The 14,910-nt window shown below is 35.6% G+C and overlaps 1 protein-coding gene across 1 annotated transcript in view; it reads left to right on the top strand.

Annotated features, from left to right (window-relative positions):
• Positions 1-14,910, top strand: part of IARS (isoleucyl-tRNA synthetase) — an 85,326-nt gene that overhangs the window by 10,144 nt on the left and 60,272 nt on the right. Inside the window, exons 7-13 of the mRNA XM_015821335.1 lie at positions 3,668-3,815; positions 6,333-6,420; positions 7,692-7,752; positions 7,964-8,059; positions 9,294-9,416; positions 9,967-10,058; positions 14,119-14,217. Coding sequence (XP_015676821.1) covers positions 3,668-3,815; positions 6,333-6,420; positions 7,692-7,752; positions 7,964-8,059; positions 9,294-9,416; positions 9,967-10,058; positions 14,119-14,217 — 707 coding nt within the window. The remainder of the gene's footprint in view (positions 1-3,667; positions 3,816-6,332; positions 6,421-7,691; positions 7,753-7,963; positions 8,060-9,293; positions 9,417-9,966; positions 10,059-14,118; positions 14,218-14,910) is intronic.

The raw sequence follows: 14,910 nt of genomic DNA on the forward strand, positions 1-14,910 counted from the left end.
TATATGCCTCAAGTGCTTGAACTGAATATCTTAAACATATTTTTTTCAATTAATTTTAGGAGGAATTTTTTTTATTTGCTTAAAAATATCCTTCTTATAAAACCGTGAAAGGTTCCTTTGGGTAAATGGTAGAGACCATAACCGAGAAGCAAAAGGTTTTGACTTTCCTTTTTTTCTGGGAAAGATTTAATTTAAAAAATTGAAGATATCTATCTATTGTATTTTCTAAACTTTATCTCTGTTTATCTCTAAACATCTTGCTCTGTGGATTTTCTATAGATTTATGCTTCTATACATTTCTAAATAATTTTAATTTTATAGAATATTCAATGTATACAGCTGCTTACTTACCATTTATTCAAAGTGGCATATACTATTAAAAGCTACAAATAGCAACCCCCATAACATGTTTGTATGAGTGATTAAAAAAGAAAAAATATATCACTTTAGAGACTATTTAAACAGCAATCCAAACAGGCTCACAAAATCTCCCAACCCAGTGGTTGGGAATATCTTATTCTATGATTTTTTTTTACTATGTATGTATAACTTTTATGTATAACTTATATAAACTTCTATTTGCCTTTTCTATCTCACTTTTTCTATCACTCACAGCTCACAGCTTTTCTTGATGCAAAGAGCAGAGAAACTAAAGTCCTTTTCTCCTCTGCCTAAGTTACAATTGCTCCAATTTTGCTGCCAGCCCGCATTCTCTAGGCTTTTTTGGCTAGGTGTTGGTTGCCTCCATCCTGAACGATTATTGGGATGTTGGCATTTCTCAATTTCTGGCTAAGAGAGGGGAAAATTGGGTATAGAAACTCTTGGCTGGCTTTTGGTACTTCTGTAGAAGTTGGCTTGGGTGCCAGGCTCTCCTTGTCTGCTCATTTGGGGGTTATCTGTACTTCTGTCCCAGCTCTTATTTCTTTATGTGCCTGTGCTGCTTGTTCTGGTCTCATCCCTTAGCAAGCTGAATGTATACTGGGAATCTTTTGATATGTTCAGGTCTCACCTGCAACTTTTGCTGGCAAAAGTTGACTCTTCCTCTTCCCTCTCAACACATGAGATACACAACATCTCCTTCTGACATACCCGCCTCCAGATCTGGAAGGCTTGTAATAAGTGGAGAACAGGCAGAGACCAGCTAACTCAGCAAGTCCTGGAGGGAAAGAAAAGAAAAAGGGAAGAAAGGGCTCACCTGATTGCTGCCGGGGTTTTCTTCCATGAAATTGCAAAAGGAGTTATTCAACAAGCCTGTGATGTCTTTGACCTTCCCAAAATGAGTTATTCAATGCCTTCTCGTTTTTTTTCCCCCTCAAAGCGGCTTTTGTTTGAATACAATGTGCACAAATGACCATTGTCTTATTTTGACACACTCTGTGTTCTTGAAAACTGGCTTATTTTGGAAGGAGACATGCGAAGAGAAGAATACTGTAGCTCAGAGATACGCTACAAAAGTGGCATTTATTGTGCAGTATGCCCAATAAATGCCCAACAATACTTGGTTTTTTTCTTAAATCAATCAAAGTAGCTGGCAGCATACAGCATTGCTGAGAAGCGCATGCAATTGGAAAACATATAACAATCAGAAAAATGGTTGTTGATTTTGCTTTGAGCTCACAGAAACCTCTTAAGGAAATCCTCAACTCTGCCATGAGTAGCTTCAGTTTCAAATAAAATTTCTCAAAGTTAACATACAAAGAGTTAGTTTGGTATAATGATTAAGGTACCAGTCTAGAAACCAGGAGATGTGAGTTCTGGTTCTGCATAGGCATAAAAGCCGGCTGAGTGACTTTGGGGCTAGCCACTCTCTCTCATCCCAACTCACCTCACAGGGTTATTGTGGGGAAAATAGGAGGAAGGAGAAGTATTATGTATATTCACTGCCTTGAGTTAGTTATAAAAATCAAGGTGAGATTAAAAAAATAAAATATGATGTATAGCCAGAATCAAGAAGAATCAGCAAGATGACAAAATTCAAAGGAGAAAAGGACTTCTTCATTTTTTTAAAGTGTAGAAGAAGAAATTTCAGCAACAGCTGCTGAAGAGCCTACTTTTCAGAAACCATTGCATGTGCAGAAGTTGAAGCCATGATGTAACTTGCTTGCCCTTCCCTTAATGTCATGTGCGAATATGATGCTTATCCCTTGTTTGGTAAATGTTTTAAAGAATCCATGGCTTGTTGCAACCAAATGCATTTACCTTAGATATTTTTAAAAAAATTATTATTAAATGTATTTGCTGCCCATCTCACAGTTTGAGGTGATCTGAGCAGCCGGCATGTTAACTGCAGCTTGCAAGGCTGAGAAAAGTCACAGCTGTTTTAAAGGAGTTGCAGACAAGTGAGAGTTTTGCATTTTGCATGCAATGAAACATTTTTGCCTTTGTAGAGCTCCAGTGCTTATATTTTGGCCCACATTAAGATCTGATATAAATGATAGAGATGCTGGACAAATTTGGATTTTGGCCAAATGTTTTTTCTCTGCCAGTTTTACTTGTTGGCATTGGTACAGAGATTTTAATTTGAAGAATTTTTAATTATTGTGATTAGAAGAAACGTACTCTCAATTTCTCAGTGTTGCATTAGATCAAGAACAGAAAACACATGCAGTTTGCAAAAGGAGAACACTGTTGCTTTTGTAATGAACTTATTCACTTACTTACAGTATATCTACTTTGAAACACTTGAATCAGATTATAAGAAAGGAATGAAATACAAATATATAAACAACTAACATATACAGTATATAACTAAATAACTAAAGACCTACATACAAACACCCGCGAAAACCTCAGAAAACAACTAACATATACAGTATACAACTAATAACAAAAATATATAAGAAACCCCTACCACATAAGATTGCAAATTGCTAGAAGACATGCTATTCTAGCTAATCTCATGGCAAGAAATAGGAAAGGAGTATTTCTTAATTCTTTTGTTGATCTGTTATAGGATTTATGGGATTAAAAAAAACTGGTGGATTTGCAGCTCAAGTTGGTAATTTAAAAATAAAAAGAAATGCGTGAAAGAAATGTATTAGATAAAATAGTAGTAGACCTTCAAAGCAAGAGTTTGGGGTTTTATTAGATCTCGGTATATGACATCTACATTCATTTTGAGGTGGGGTTTTGGGTTATATGCTTTTCTTGACATTTTAGGAATTCAGAAAATGTTTTCCAAACCCCAATTCTAATTGCTAGGGACTCTGAAATAGTAGGAAGTGTTTACACAATTATTTGAATAATAATGGATCAGTTTTTGATTCAGGATTAAACACAAAAATTGCTTGCAAAAATCTATTTTAGATACATAGGAATAGTCACTGATTTTGAAACTACGCATTAAGATTTCTTGGATTTATGTTGTAGATCAGAGTTAAATCAATGCAAACTTTTATGCCTGTAACTTAAATTATTATTTTTGCTTCCAGTTTGAAAATTCTGTCAATATTTAGACAATTAACATAGAAGGTTTTTATTTTACTACAGAGCCATCAATTGAATGCACTTTTTAAAATTTTGTGTGCCTTTGATGTGATTCGTGAATAGTCATGAACAATGCAAATATTATTGATTGTAACAATACCTTTTTCTTTGTTATTTTCTGAAGTGCAAAAAACTTTTTTTTTCTGTTTGGCTTCACCTTTTCCAAATTTTTATATTGAAGGATGTTCAAGATCCCTCGGTTATTGTCACCTTTCCATTGGAAGATGATGAAAGTATCTCTCTTGTTGCTTGGACAACAACTCCATGGACTCTGCCTAGCAACTTAGCCCTGTGTGTTAATCCAGATTTGCAGTATGTGAAAGTGAAAGGCAAGTGTAAAACATGAGATGGCATATAATTATTGGTTTCTTCTAGTATATGTAAATGATATCTTTACTTGAAAAAATATCCTACTTAGTTCAATGGATGTTGATCATCAAGTAAGAGAGTATAAGATTCTAGATCAGTGGTTCTCAACCTGTGGGTCGGGACCCCATTTGGGGTCGATCGACCATTTCACGGGGGTCGCCAAGCAAGGCTGTCCGCCATTTTTTCCCCCTTTTCCGGCGGGTGCCTTACCTCCCTTGAGCTGGGCCAGCTGGTGGTCGGCCTGCTCCGTCTCTGCCGCTTGCCAGCTACGCCTCGGCCGGCGCAGGGGGCGGAACCGTGCATGCGCGGCGCTCCCGGGCAGGGAAAGTCCTCGACTTACAACCGGTTGGGTAGTCCTCGACTTACGACCGGTTTAGTCCTCGACTTACGACCAGTTTAGTCCTTGACTTACGACCGGTTGGGGTCGCGGCATTAAAAAGGTTGAGAACCACTGTTCTAGATACTGTATTAAGGGCAGTAGCTTAACAATCCGGTGGAATGTGGAATTTTGAAATATCTTACACTTAAAACCCACAATATAGTTGTTTCAAGTTTGAAATGGACTGTTCCAACCTTACCAGCATTCAGATGCTATGCTGACTATTCTGGAAATGTTCTAAACTAGAAATGGCCCTGTTTCTAATTTGAGATAGGTGTTTCAAACTTAAAATATAATTGTTTTGAGTTTGGAACACCTGGAATGATCAGAACAGCCCTGGAATATTTCTAATAAAGTCAGTATTGCTATTTAAATCCATTGATTTTAAAATGTTTTTCGTCCTTTCTTTCATGGATGGCTGTACTCCACAAAGGATAGTTACTGTTTGACGGGAGGAAAGGCTGTTTATAGGCACATAAATAAGTAGCTAACTTCAAGGCTGATTGACTTTATATATTTGTTCTGCATTCTTCATTTAACACCCTTTCTCTGAGGAACTTCTAGCTGATAATCATAATAAACCTTAAGAAAAGTAGAAAATTAGTAATAGTTATATAAAGTGGTTTCCTTCAACATGTTCTGATTGACCTGTTCGTGATGATTCAGATGGCATTGTGATGACACAAAGGGAGCAAACAACTCTGACTTCTTTTCAAATACGGTTGTTTTTTTGTCCACTAAATGCATTGAACAAAACAGTGAACAGCTGATACTCAACATTTTCCTTTGCTGAATCCTGTAATTCATTTTTAGGGATAATTTCAAGTACTTGGAAATTATGGCTCAAGAATAAGCAGAATAGAATAAGTCTCCCATAATCAGTTTTAGAATGCATATAATTGAGGAATCTAGACATACAAGTGATGAGGACAGTTTCAAATTGCAAAAATGAGAAAAAGTGTTCGTATTTGAAGAGCAATGCTTGTATTATAGAAATTTAAAGCACTTCACTTTTAAGCTTTGGCCAAGCTTAAGGCCACTCCCCTGTTCTTTTATACTTGGAGGAAATACCACCAATTTCTACAGGTGGAAACACCTAATTAGCCTTGGTTGATCTTGAAAACTATGCAGAGTTGAGTCTGGTTAATACTTGGATGGGTGACCACCAGAGGGCCAGAATTGGATTTCTAAAAATATTTCAGAGGAAACATAGCAAATCACTTGTGTCCTCTTGCCAATTACTGCATGAATTGAGCTTGCTTCAAAGGAAACTAAGAATACAGTAAAACAATCATAGGGAATAATTAAAAATTATTCAGTTCTCAGATCAGCTGTTATCTTGGCTTTCTTGAGTTTACATCTGAAATTCTCTTGTCCTACTTTTCTTTGTTGCTTGAATCCCACCAATAGTCTGGCCTTCTCAACTGCTAATTCTTCATCGTATTTCAGGCACATCCTACATAAGTACTCCTTAGAAGTGTTAATATACTTATAATATTTTTAAAGCAATATTTTTCAAACTTATCAATGGCTGGTTTGTATATCTGCCCTAAATAGTGGTTTTTGATTAAGGAATAGCTAATACACCAATCACAGCTTTTAATATCAAACTATATCACAGTAGTGTTTCTTTTTCCAAAACTGGCTGCATTGATTGTATTTAGTCAACTGTGTATCAAAGATGGGCTACTTTTTAGCAACAAATTCGAATTTGAAAACATGGTTTGAAGGTATTACTCATTTTAACCATGACATATAGAAATATCTTGGATTATTTCTGCTTTAGTCTTCCCAGTCAACTTCTCAGGTCATAGAGGTGAAGACAAGGGTAGCTAAACATAAAGGAAAAACAAACTAGGGATTGTCTGAACAAGCATGATAAACTTAAAAGTTTTTGGTCATACCTGAAATAGAATAAAGATAAATTCTTGGCTTAAGCTTAAATACAAATACAATCCTGATGTCAGTATTTACACTTCCATTTTTTTTGTTGCCAGTCTGGGTTTTAATAAGTATTCCATTATTAACATTAACATTGCAAATTTATATTGCTATTTCTGTTACAGTGCGGAAACTGAATCTTAACATTTTTTTCCAGACCAAAATACTGGGAAAAAATTCATATTGATGGAAGCTAGATTGGCATCTGTCTATAAATCTGAAAGTGAATATGAAGTACTTGACAGGCAAGTCAATAGATTATTATATGCTTTTTAAATCGTGCAATTTATATAAATAATTGCTATGAAAAAGACAAGAGAAGCAAAAAGTAATGTTTTACCTGCTCTGTAATGAAAGTACATGTATGTTCTGTATTCTTTCAAAGAGTTTGATATTCAGAATTGAGGTTTGCATTAACTTGGAAATTTTATCTGTAGCAAATTGCAGACTTCACTTCATGTATCTGCTATCAATCATGTTAAAGTGTTGAAATTTCTTTTGGAAACGAAATAGGAACTGTAGTGTCTGCACCAGCAATTTAAGCTTGTTGCTTTCATCAAATCCTGATACTTGCTCTTACAGATGGATCAGATTTCAGCTTGTGATTAATCTCTGTCATTCTGAACCATTTCTCCCCCCCTTGCCCATTAGATGCTGCTGAATAGAGTTGAAGGGATCTACAATTTTGATTCTATCTTCAATAATTCTCTTGTGGATTTATCTTGTTCTCTTTGGGGCAATGTTTCTTTTAACCCTAACCCTAATGAAGGAGTCTTAGGTACTATCTATTAAAGCAAAGTGAAGCGCCCCCTGCTTGTAAAAATAATAGTAGCACTATTTGGTTTTTCCTTCCCAATTATTTTTCTCTGGTATTTACAAGACAAAATTGGGATGTAGTCTAATTTTAGGACAGGACAAATAATTTAATTAGTTTTGAATATTTTTAAATATTATGGTATTGCTGTTTTATTAATGTGCCTGTTCACCGCCCTGAGTCCCGCAAGGGAGAAGGGCGGTATATAAATCAAATAAATTTGAATTTGAATTTGAATTTAAAAAAAAGGAAAAAAGAATAAAAAGAAATCTGCATCAAACAGAGCACTGAGTTTCCTCTATCTGCCATGTTAGTTCTCATATTTCATTGTTTGGATTTCACAAATATTTAAATCTGAGCTAAAGAGCAGTTATTTTACTTTAAAGCATGTATCTGTTTTATTAAGAAACTGTATAGTTTAATTTTTCAATGAGCTTTCAGAAACCTTTCTGGAATTGTATGAGCTAATGATTATTCCATGTGTTGTTACTTCAGTGATTAGACATTAATATTATTGAATTTAAATGTATCAAGATATATATGTGTGTGTGTGTATGTATATGTGGATATATAAATGTCTATTTTATTATAATTCTTACTGTTCGATGGTTTTGGTGTTCTCTTTTTGCAGAAAAGCATTTATAAATAATGGAAAGACTTAAAAGTTGTAAACGACAACTAATTTGACATACTGTATTTCAGGTTTCCTGGTGTTACACTAAAAGGGAAGAAATACAAGCCTCTTTTCAATTATTTTATAAAGGTAAAGTACTTTAATGGTTAATCATTTGCTATTTCTAATGACATAGCTAAATATCTAGAAGAATCCATATTTTAAAAAAAAAGCTAGAATTACATTTGCAGCAAGGAAGAGAGAGATGGAGAAATCAGGATCTTGACATTCTGTAATGTTTTCACATCTTTTCCATATTGTTATTTTCTACATTTTGAAAACTCCTGAATTTTTCTTCCAGTGCAGAGAAAATGGTGCTTTTTCTGTGGTGACTGACAACTATGTGAAGGAAGAAGAAGGTACAGGAGTTGTACATCAAGCTCCTTACTTTGGTGCTGTAAGTTTAGAATTGCTGATGACTTTATTGTAGCTCTCCTTCTGGTACTTCCTTATTGAGATTCAGAATTTCTTTTTGAACTATTAATTTCTAACATGTTCTGTACAACTCTTTTCTATCTTGTACTGATACTGTACAAAAAGTATCCATATTTATCTTAGATAAATATATGCTTATATGTCATTGAGACTCAGCCTCTTTTAAGAATGCTTGTGGTTGGGACTTTCATTATGAGTGATTTGGGATCTATACTCCTTGTTGATTACAAGGAACCAAGTAGCAATGGGATGTGTAAAAGAATAGAGTAGATGTAATGCTGGAAGCGGGGACAGAAAGAGACGAGGACAACTAACAGCATGGTGGATAGATTCAGTTGCAGTGGTAATTGGGGCATAATTGTAATATCTGAAGGACCAGATCATCAGAAAATCTTATGTCGTTGCTAGGAATCAACAGCTGCTTGAGAGACATTTAATCAGTCACTCAGTTAATCAATTTTGTATTACCTGGTACATAGGTCAGGGGTGGATTTTTGGCAGAGGGCATTTGCATAGAATAATATAGAATGTGACTGTTGATCTGTATATTTTCAAATATAATGGTCAGATGCTGTACCCTGTATGCCTTACATATGCATGTCAAGAAGGGGAAAATGCATGGGATATTTAGAAGGGATGTTTTTTATTCTCTTGATACATAGAAAGCTATCTTAAATTAGTTTATCTAGTTTTATCACTGAGCTCTTGATTCTGCTTTTTAAATAGTGCTGGGAACCCAGGTCAGTTTTGTTATTATTAACCCATTCCAGAATATAGGACATAATGAAAATCTCAGGATTGTTTAGTGCATTTTTTGAATAACTATGTTTTTACATAGTAAGCTAAAACCAAGCAAAACATAAAATGTTTCAGTGTAAACAGTTGTGGCTTCATTAAAAAAAACAACTTGTGATAAGTTACTGACACATCCAAGTCACCATTTGATACTGCACCTGAAAAGTGATAAATGTGCATGTGGAATCAGTTCTTGGTATAATTAAATATTAAATATTAAATATATAGAACAACACTTTTATAAAAAAACATTTTGGTTCCAGAAAATAATTTCACATTGTAAAGAAAATATTACCTATGAGAGTATTGGAGAATTTAGTTAGCATTCTTAACTATAAAAGTCTTATCTCAAAAGCCAAAACCAAAAATCTCAGTTATTTTGTATTCCATTAATCTTATAGGATGATTACCGGGTCTGCATGGATTTTAATATTATTCAGAAGGATTCAGTGCCTGTTTGTCCTGTTGATGCTTCAGGATGTTTCACAGCAGAAGTGACAGACTTTTCTGGACAGTACGTCAAGGTTAGTGATCCTGAATAAGTTAGGAATTTTGCTTGAAAAATTCATCTATAATCTTCTGTGTTTTCATATTTAGGTTTCATATCCTAGTTCCAGTCTAAATGACCAGGTCTTGGAGTCTCTTGCTCTTGAGACAAACTACCAGATCTATCTGCTATGCAACAATAGCTTCATAAATGATCCTTTACATTTACAAAACTTGCACATAATGTTTCTTTTTGGCCTAGTGGGATGTTTAAATTCATTCACAGTGATGTCATTGATTTTAAACCATTATGTAGCATGTATGAGCCCAAACACATTTTTTGAGGAAATAGTTGGGTGAGATATAGTTCAGTTTACCTGCCTTCAAGAACTTGAATCAGCTTTAAAGTGTTGGTTTTTCAGAATTTGATATTCTCAACATAGTACTATCTTTCAGTAAGTCTCAGAAATACTGTATATCACAGTGGAATACTGCGTATTACAGTGGAAATAGCTACCAATTTACAAATTACTTTTTTTCTGTGAGATACCTTGGCTTGATGTTAAACTTAACAACTTGTTTTGTTAGGATGCTGATAAAAATATAATCAAAGCTCTAAAGGAACACGGAAGATTGGTTCATATCAGCACTTTTAAGCACAGCTATCCTTTCTGCTGGAGGTAAGAAATTTTAATGCAACACTAGCATCCTGCCTAATCACATATTTTTTTGGAAAAAAAATCATACTACTTTATTCTTATTCAAAAATTAAAAATTGTTTTCAAATACATGTACCCATTTGCAAGTAGAATACTAGTATAGGTGTGCATGAAATGGAAAGTGTGCTTTATCTCAACTTCGGATGAGGGAAATACCTTTGAGTCAATTTGCAATAGTGGTGAATATAAGCTCAGGTGTAGGATGAAGGTGAAGGTCTGTTCTCCAAGCTTGTGGGTTGAGTCAGTATTGACTCCTGGTGCATGCCTGGACGGATCCCTCCAGTTTTCTTGACAAGGTTTTTCAGAAGTCATTTGCCATTGCTTGCTTCTTAGAGCTGAAAGTGAGGCTAATGTTATCCAACTAGCCTGATGCCTTAACCCAGACATGTCAAACTCGCAACGTCACATGATGTCGCATGACGTATCGTGACTTTTTCCCCATTGCCGGCAATGGGGTGGGCGCGGTTTCGGCGTGATGCATCCGGCCCGCAGGCCAGCAGTTTGACATGCCTGCCTTAACCCCTATATCCAACTGGCTCTCTTACAGTTTTATCTTAAATTGGCTACAAAATATTGCATTTCAGAGATGCCAACATGTTTTGGGCCAGCTATAGGCAGAGGAAATCCTAGAATGATTTAATAATAATAATAATAATAAAGTTGGGACCTTGGAGGTCATCTAGTCCAACCCCCTGCTCAGGCTGGAAACCCTATAGCATTTCAGACAAATGTGTTTATTCTTGCTTCAGCTGAAACAAAACAATCAGTTTTGAAATTCCCATTTCCTATATGAAACAGAATCTTGACTGCAAAAATCTGGATGATCACACGACAGCAGCAGAGATACAAAAAAAAAAAATCAATACTTTCCAGCCATTAAATGGTCATCTGGAATTTTACAGCCTGTTGATTTTAACAGCTGGAGATAAATAAATCAGAGATCGTGTAAATTCTTGAATTCAAAGAATATCATCCAAACATACAATTGTGTAAAATCTTTCTATACATTTAAAGTTAGATTTTTTTTTTAAAAAAAATAAAATTAAAATTATTTTTTTAAAAATAAAGCTGGCCTCGGTCTAAACATTATGATTATTTTTGGGTTCTCATATTGCTTCAGGTTTCAAAATACTTTGAAAATACTAAACTTTCTGAATTTAATGGCATAAAAATATTGAAATGAGATCCTGATGAATAGAGCAGAGACACCATCCCCACCTGCAACTAGACACATGGAATCTAATTTTTTATAGCCCAAATCGGATAGTGTTTGCTGTTGCCTTTTGTAGTAGACCAACCAGGGAAATACAGATATACTAACTCAAGAGGTCCCCAACCTTGGCCACTTTACGAGTTGTGGACTTCAATTCCCAGAATGGCTGAGGAATTCTGGGAGTTGAAGTCCACAAGTCTTAAAGTACCCAAGGTTGGGGACCCCTGTACTAACTGAAAGGAGTGTGAGGGGAGGATAGATAAGCTGGCTCTGTGTTTTTGATTTCTAACACAAGAGCTAACCCTTTCAGTCAGTTACCTTCTCCAAGGCATGAGGGCTTCCTGGTAGAAAACATTACATTAATTCCAGTTATTAAAGGATAATTTTAATAAATGGTAAAAATAAAACAAACTTCCTCTTCTAAAACTATGTTCTGTATGCTTAAACTTAGCCTTATAGATATGCTATCTCCCTCCATCATGGTATTTAAGGACTTTTCATTTTATCTTGGTTGATTGACAAAACAAAACAAAACAAAAAAACCCGTGCAATTTCTTCCTCCTGGTACAATAGGAAAAAAAAAAAGCTGCTGATGCCTAAGAGAGAAGAGGTCCTGCAAAAATAAAATAAAAAAATTATTACTCCCTCCCTTCACAGCTTCCAGCACTGATGTTCTAAATGTAAATTGCATGTACATCCTCAATACTCAGTGGCATACTGAGGAAAAGAACAGTGATGAGTCATGCACACACTCTTGCTGATCAAAACAACTCTTCTTTTTCTATTTGCATTGCTAAAGAAAACTGCCGAAAACAGAATCAGGGGAAAAAAAAACCAGGTTCTTTGTAGTCTTTGTAGCACAATGTACCATAGAAAGCCACAGTGAGCCCACCGAGCTCAACAGGACAACTGGTGTAGATTTTCACATTTTTAAATTTATTCTGATTCCTCCACAAACAAAAGAGCACAACGTACATAATGAAAACAGATGAATAGAGACATTAAAGTCAAACATACTTACTGTGTTAATGATGGCTCGGTCAATGTAGATGCGCATGGGCATTCTGTGCCTCTGAAGGTTACCTTTTCACTTCATCAATATCCTGAATCTCGGCATCAAAAGGAAACAAGACCATGCATGTGCATGGCACAAATACTGTAAACCAACAGACTGACCAAATTAACAGATGCTGGTATTTTTGCAATCACATCACTTGCGTTGCACACACAGAAACTTTTAATGTAATGTTGCTCTCCTTGGGTTTTCTATTTAACATCATCACGAAATCGCTGGGCGAGAGCATCTTGTCAGCATGGGGTCAAGTATGATCAGCATATATCCCAGCTCTGACTCTCAAGTGATGCCTTTGAGGCATTTTTATCCGTTGTGTAGAGATTATGTGGGTCTGGATATGGAAGAATAGGATTTGCTGTGAGTTTTAATGTGAGGTTTCCACCCCCCCTTCCCCAAAAAATCTAATGGATTTGAATGGGGTACCACTTCTGCAGGGAGAGTTGGAGTGCAATTTGGGTGTTGTCCTGGACATGTGGTTTCTGTTCACAAAAGCCGTGGCTAGGAAAACATTTGTAATACAGCTTGTGTACCAGTTTTGCCTAGATCAGAAGGTACAGCTCATGGTCAGGCATGCCTTAGTCCCCTCTCATTTGGGCTATTGTCACATATTCTACATAGGCCTGGCTTTAAAGAGCATTTGGAAGCCTCAGCTGGCCTAGTATGCAGTGAAATGTGCTGCATAGGGCACCTATGAGCTACACTGGCTTCCAAAGGGGTTAGGGTAATTATTTAGATAATTATTTTGTTCTATCATCTGCTTGCTGCCCAGAGTTCTTTTGAGAATGCGTGTCCTTATAAATATGCTAAAAGAATAAATATTTGCTTTGGAGGTGTGTGCACTATTGGTGTACCAGGGTCACCATTGTCACTGTATGCCATGGATTTCTTGCCCTCAATTTTTGGACTGCTAACAGAAGGAAAGAGTCTGACTGCTGAAGTGTCAACATGACCATTTCTTGCTTGCTTACCGTCTCCTCTCCCCATCACTGTCCCTTGCTCTTATCCTTAGGCAGACACAAAATGATTATCAGAATGACTGCAGAGCCAGTTCTGTTAGTGGGGAGGTTTGAACAATCTTGTTGGTGGGATAGAATGCAAAATTAAACATTCCAATGATGAGGAAGTGAAAAGAAGGACAGGAAAGACTGTGGGTTTTTCTAACTCACCCCCAAGTTAGTTTACTCATATTTTTTTCTCTGCAAGGTTCATTCTTTTGCCTGCAATATTTACTGCTTCTGCTTCCAGTATACAAGTTTCATTACTCATTTAAAAAAAGGTTCAGAATTATTCATGAGACAAGAGGCAACTTGAGAGCTTTTTGTCATTCATGCCCATCTAGTAATAACATGTAATGCGAATGGAACTGAAGGTAATCATGGGCAAGACATAGAAAACTGGGGAACTGAGGTCTGTTTGTTTATGCGTTGCAATAAAATTAAGACAGCTGTAGCTAAATATATTTGTCTGCAAGGTATAAAAATACACGAATAATATTTCTAAGGTTAGTATAAAGCCCTTTGATAGATTTCACTAAAAGAGTATCTGATGATGTACTAAAACATTTTTATATCAGCAATTTAGTTAGATTTGGGTGCAACAGATTCAATAACATTCCATTCAAAATCACTTGGAGTCTCTATCCATTAACTTTTAGATGGAAACCAAATATGGTCATTCAGACTGCAGGATAATTAAAAAAAAACACCTTGTTCTGTCTATTCAATTTCTTTCAGGTCAGATACACCTCTGATATACAAAGCAGTTCCAAGCTGGTTTGTTCGTGTGGAACACATGGTGGAAAAATTGCTGGAAAACAACTCTCAATGTTATTGGTACTGTGATCTACTCTTTTTTTCTGTTTAACAATGAATTGCTTAAATATCTAGTTAATCTAAAGTCTGGTTGCAGTCAGATGCCTTTTTAAAGATGCATTGCCAGTGGTTCATTATGATAAGCTCACAAAGTACCCAGATGTCATTCTTTGGTTTTTAGCTCATGTTTTATTTCCTTTCATCTTGTTTTTCTGCCTTAATTAGTATAATGTGCTCTAAGTCATAAAAATCTTTTAACAAAATTCTCCAAAGGTGATGATGTTACACCAGGCTTTATTCTTTTAAGGTCTGAGGATAGCTCTGTGTTGGCATGGTGTTCATTGATTTCCCCCACCCTGATATTCTTATGAGCGTGCTTTTTAATTGTTTTTTAGCAGGAATTTTAAAAGGGTTTAAGTGATGCATTTTGGTATTGGTTCTCTGTCCTTCATTCCTTTTAAATTTCCTACATAGATTAGAAATAATATCTGTGCAGACTTAATATATACATCAACATGCATTACTTATTTTTAAAACTATTCACGTATTGACAAAACTGATTCTGGAGAAGGAAAGCGGTGCATTAATCAATAGATAACGCTGAGTTCATAAAGGCCACCCTATAGCTCTTCAAAGATGGTTCCTGTGAGAGATTGTCAGGAGAGTAGAGAAAGACTGGACATAAAGATAAATGAAAGAATTGGTCAGAAATAT

Source organism: Protobothrops mucrosquamatus, unplaced genomic scaffold (genome assembly GCF_001527695.2).
Source record: "Protobothrops mucrosquamatus isolate PMUCROS unplaced genomic scaffold, P.Mucros_1.0 scaffold1308, whole genome shotgun sequence".
Lineage (NCBI taxonomy): Eukaryota > Metazoa > Chordata > Lepidosauria > Squamata > Viperidae > Protobothrops > Protobothrops mucrosquamatus.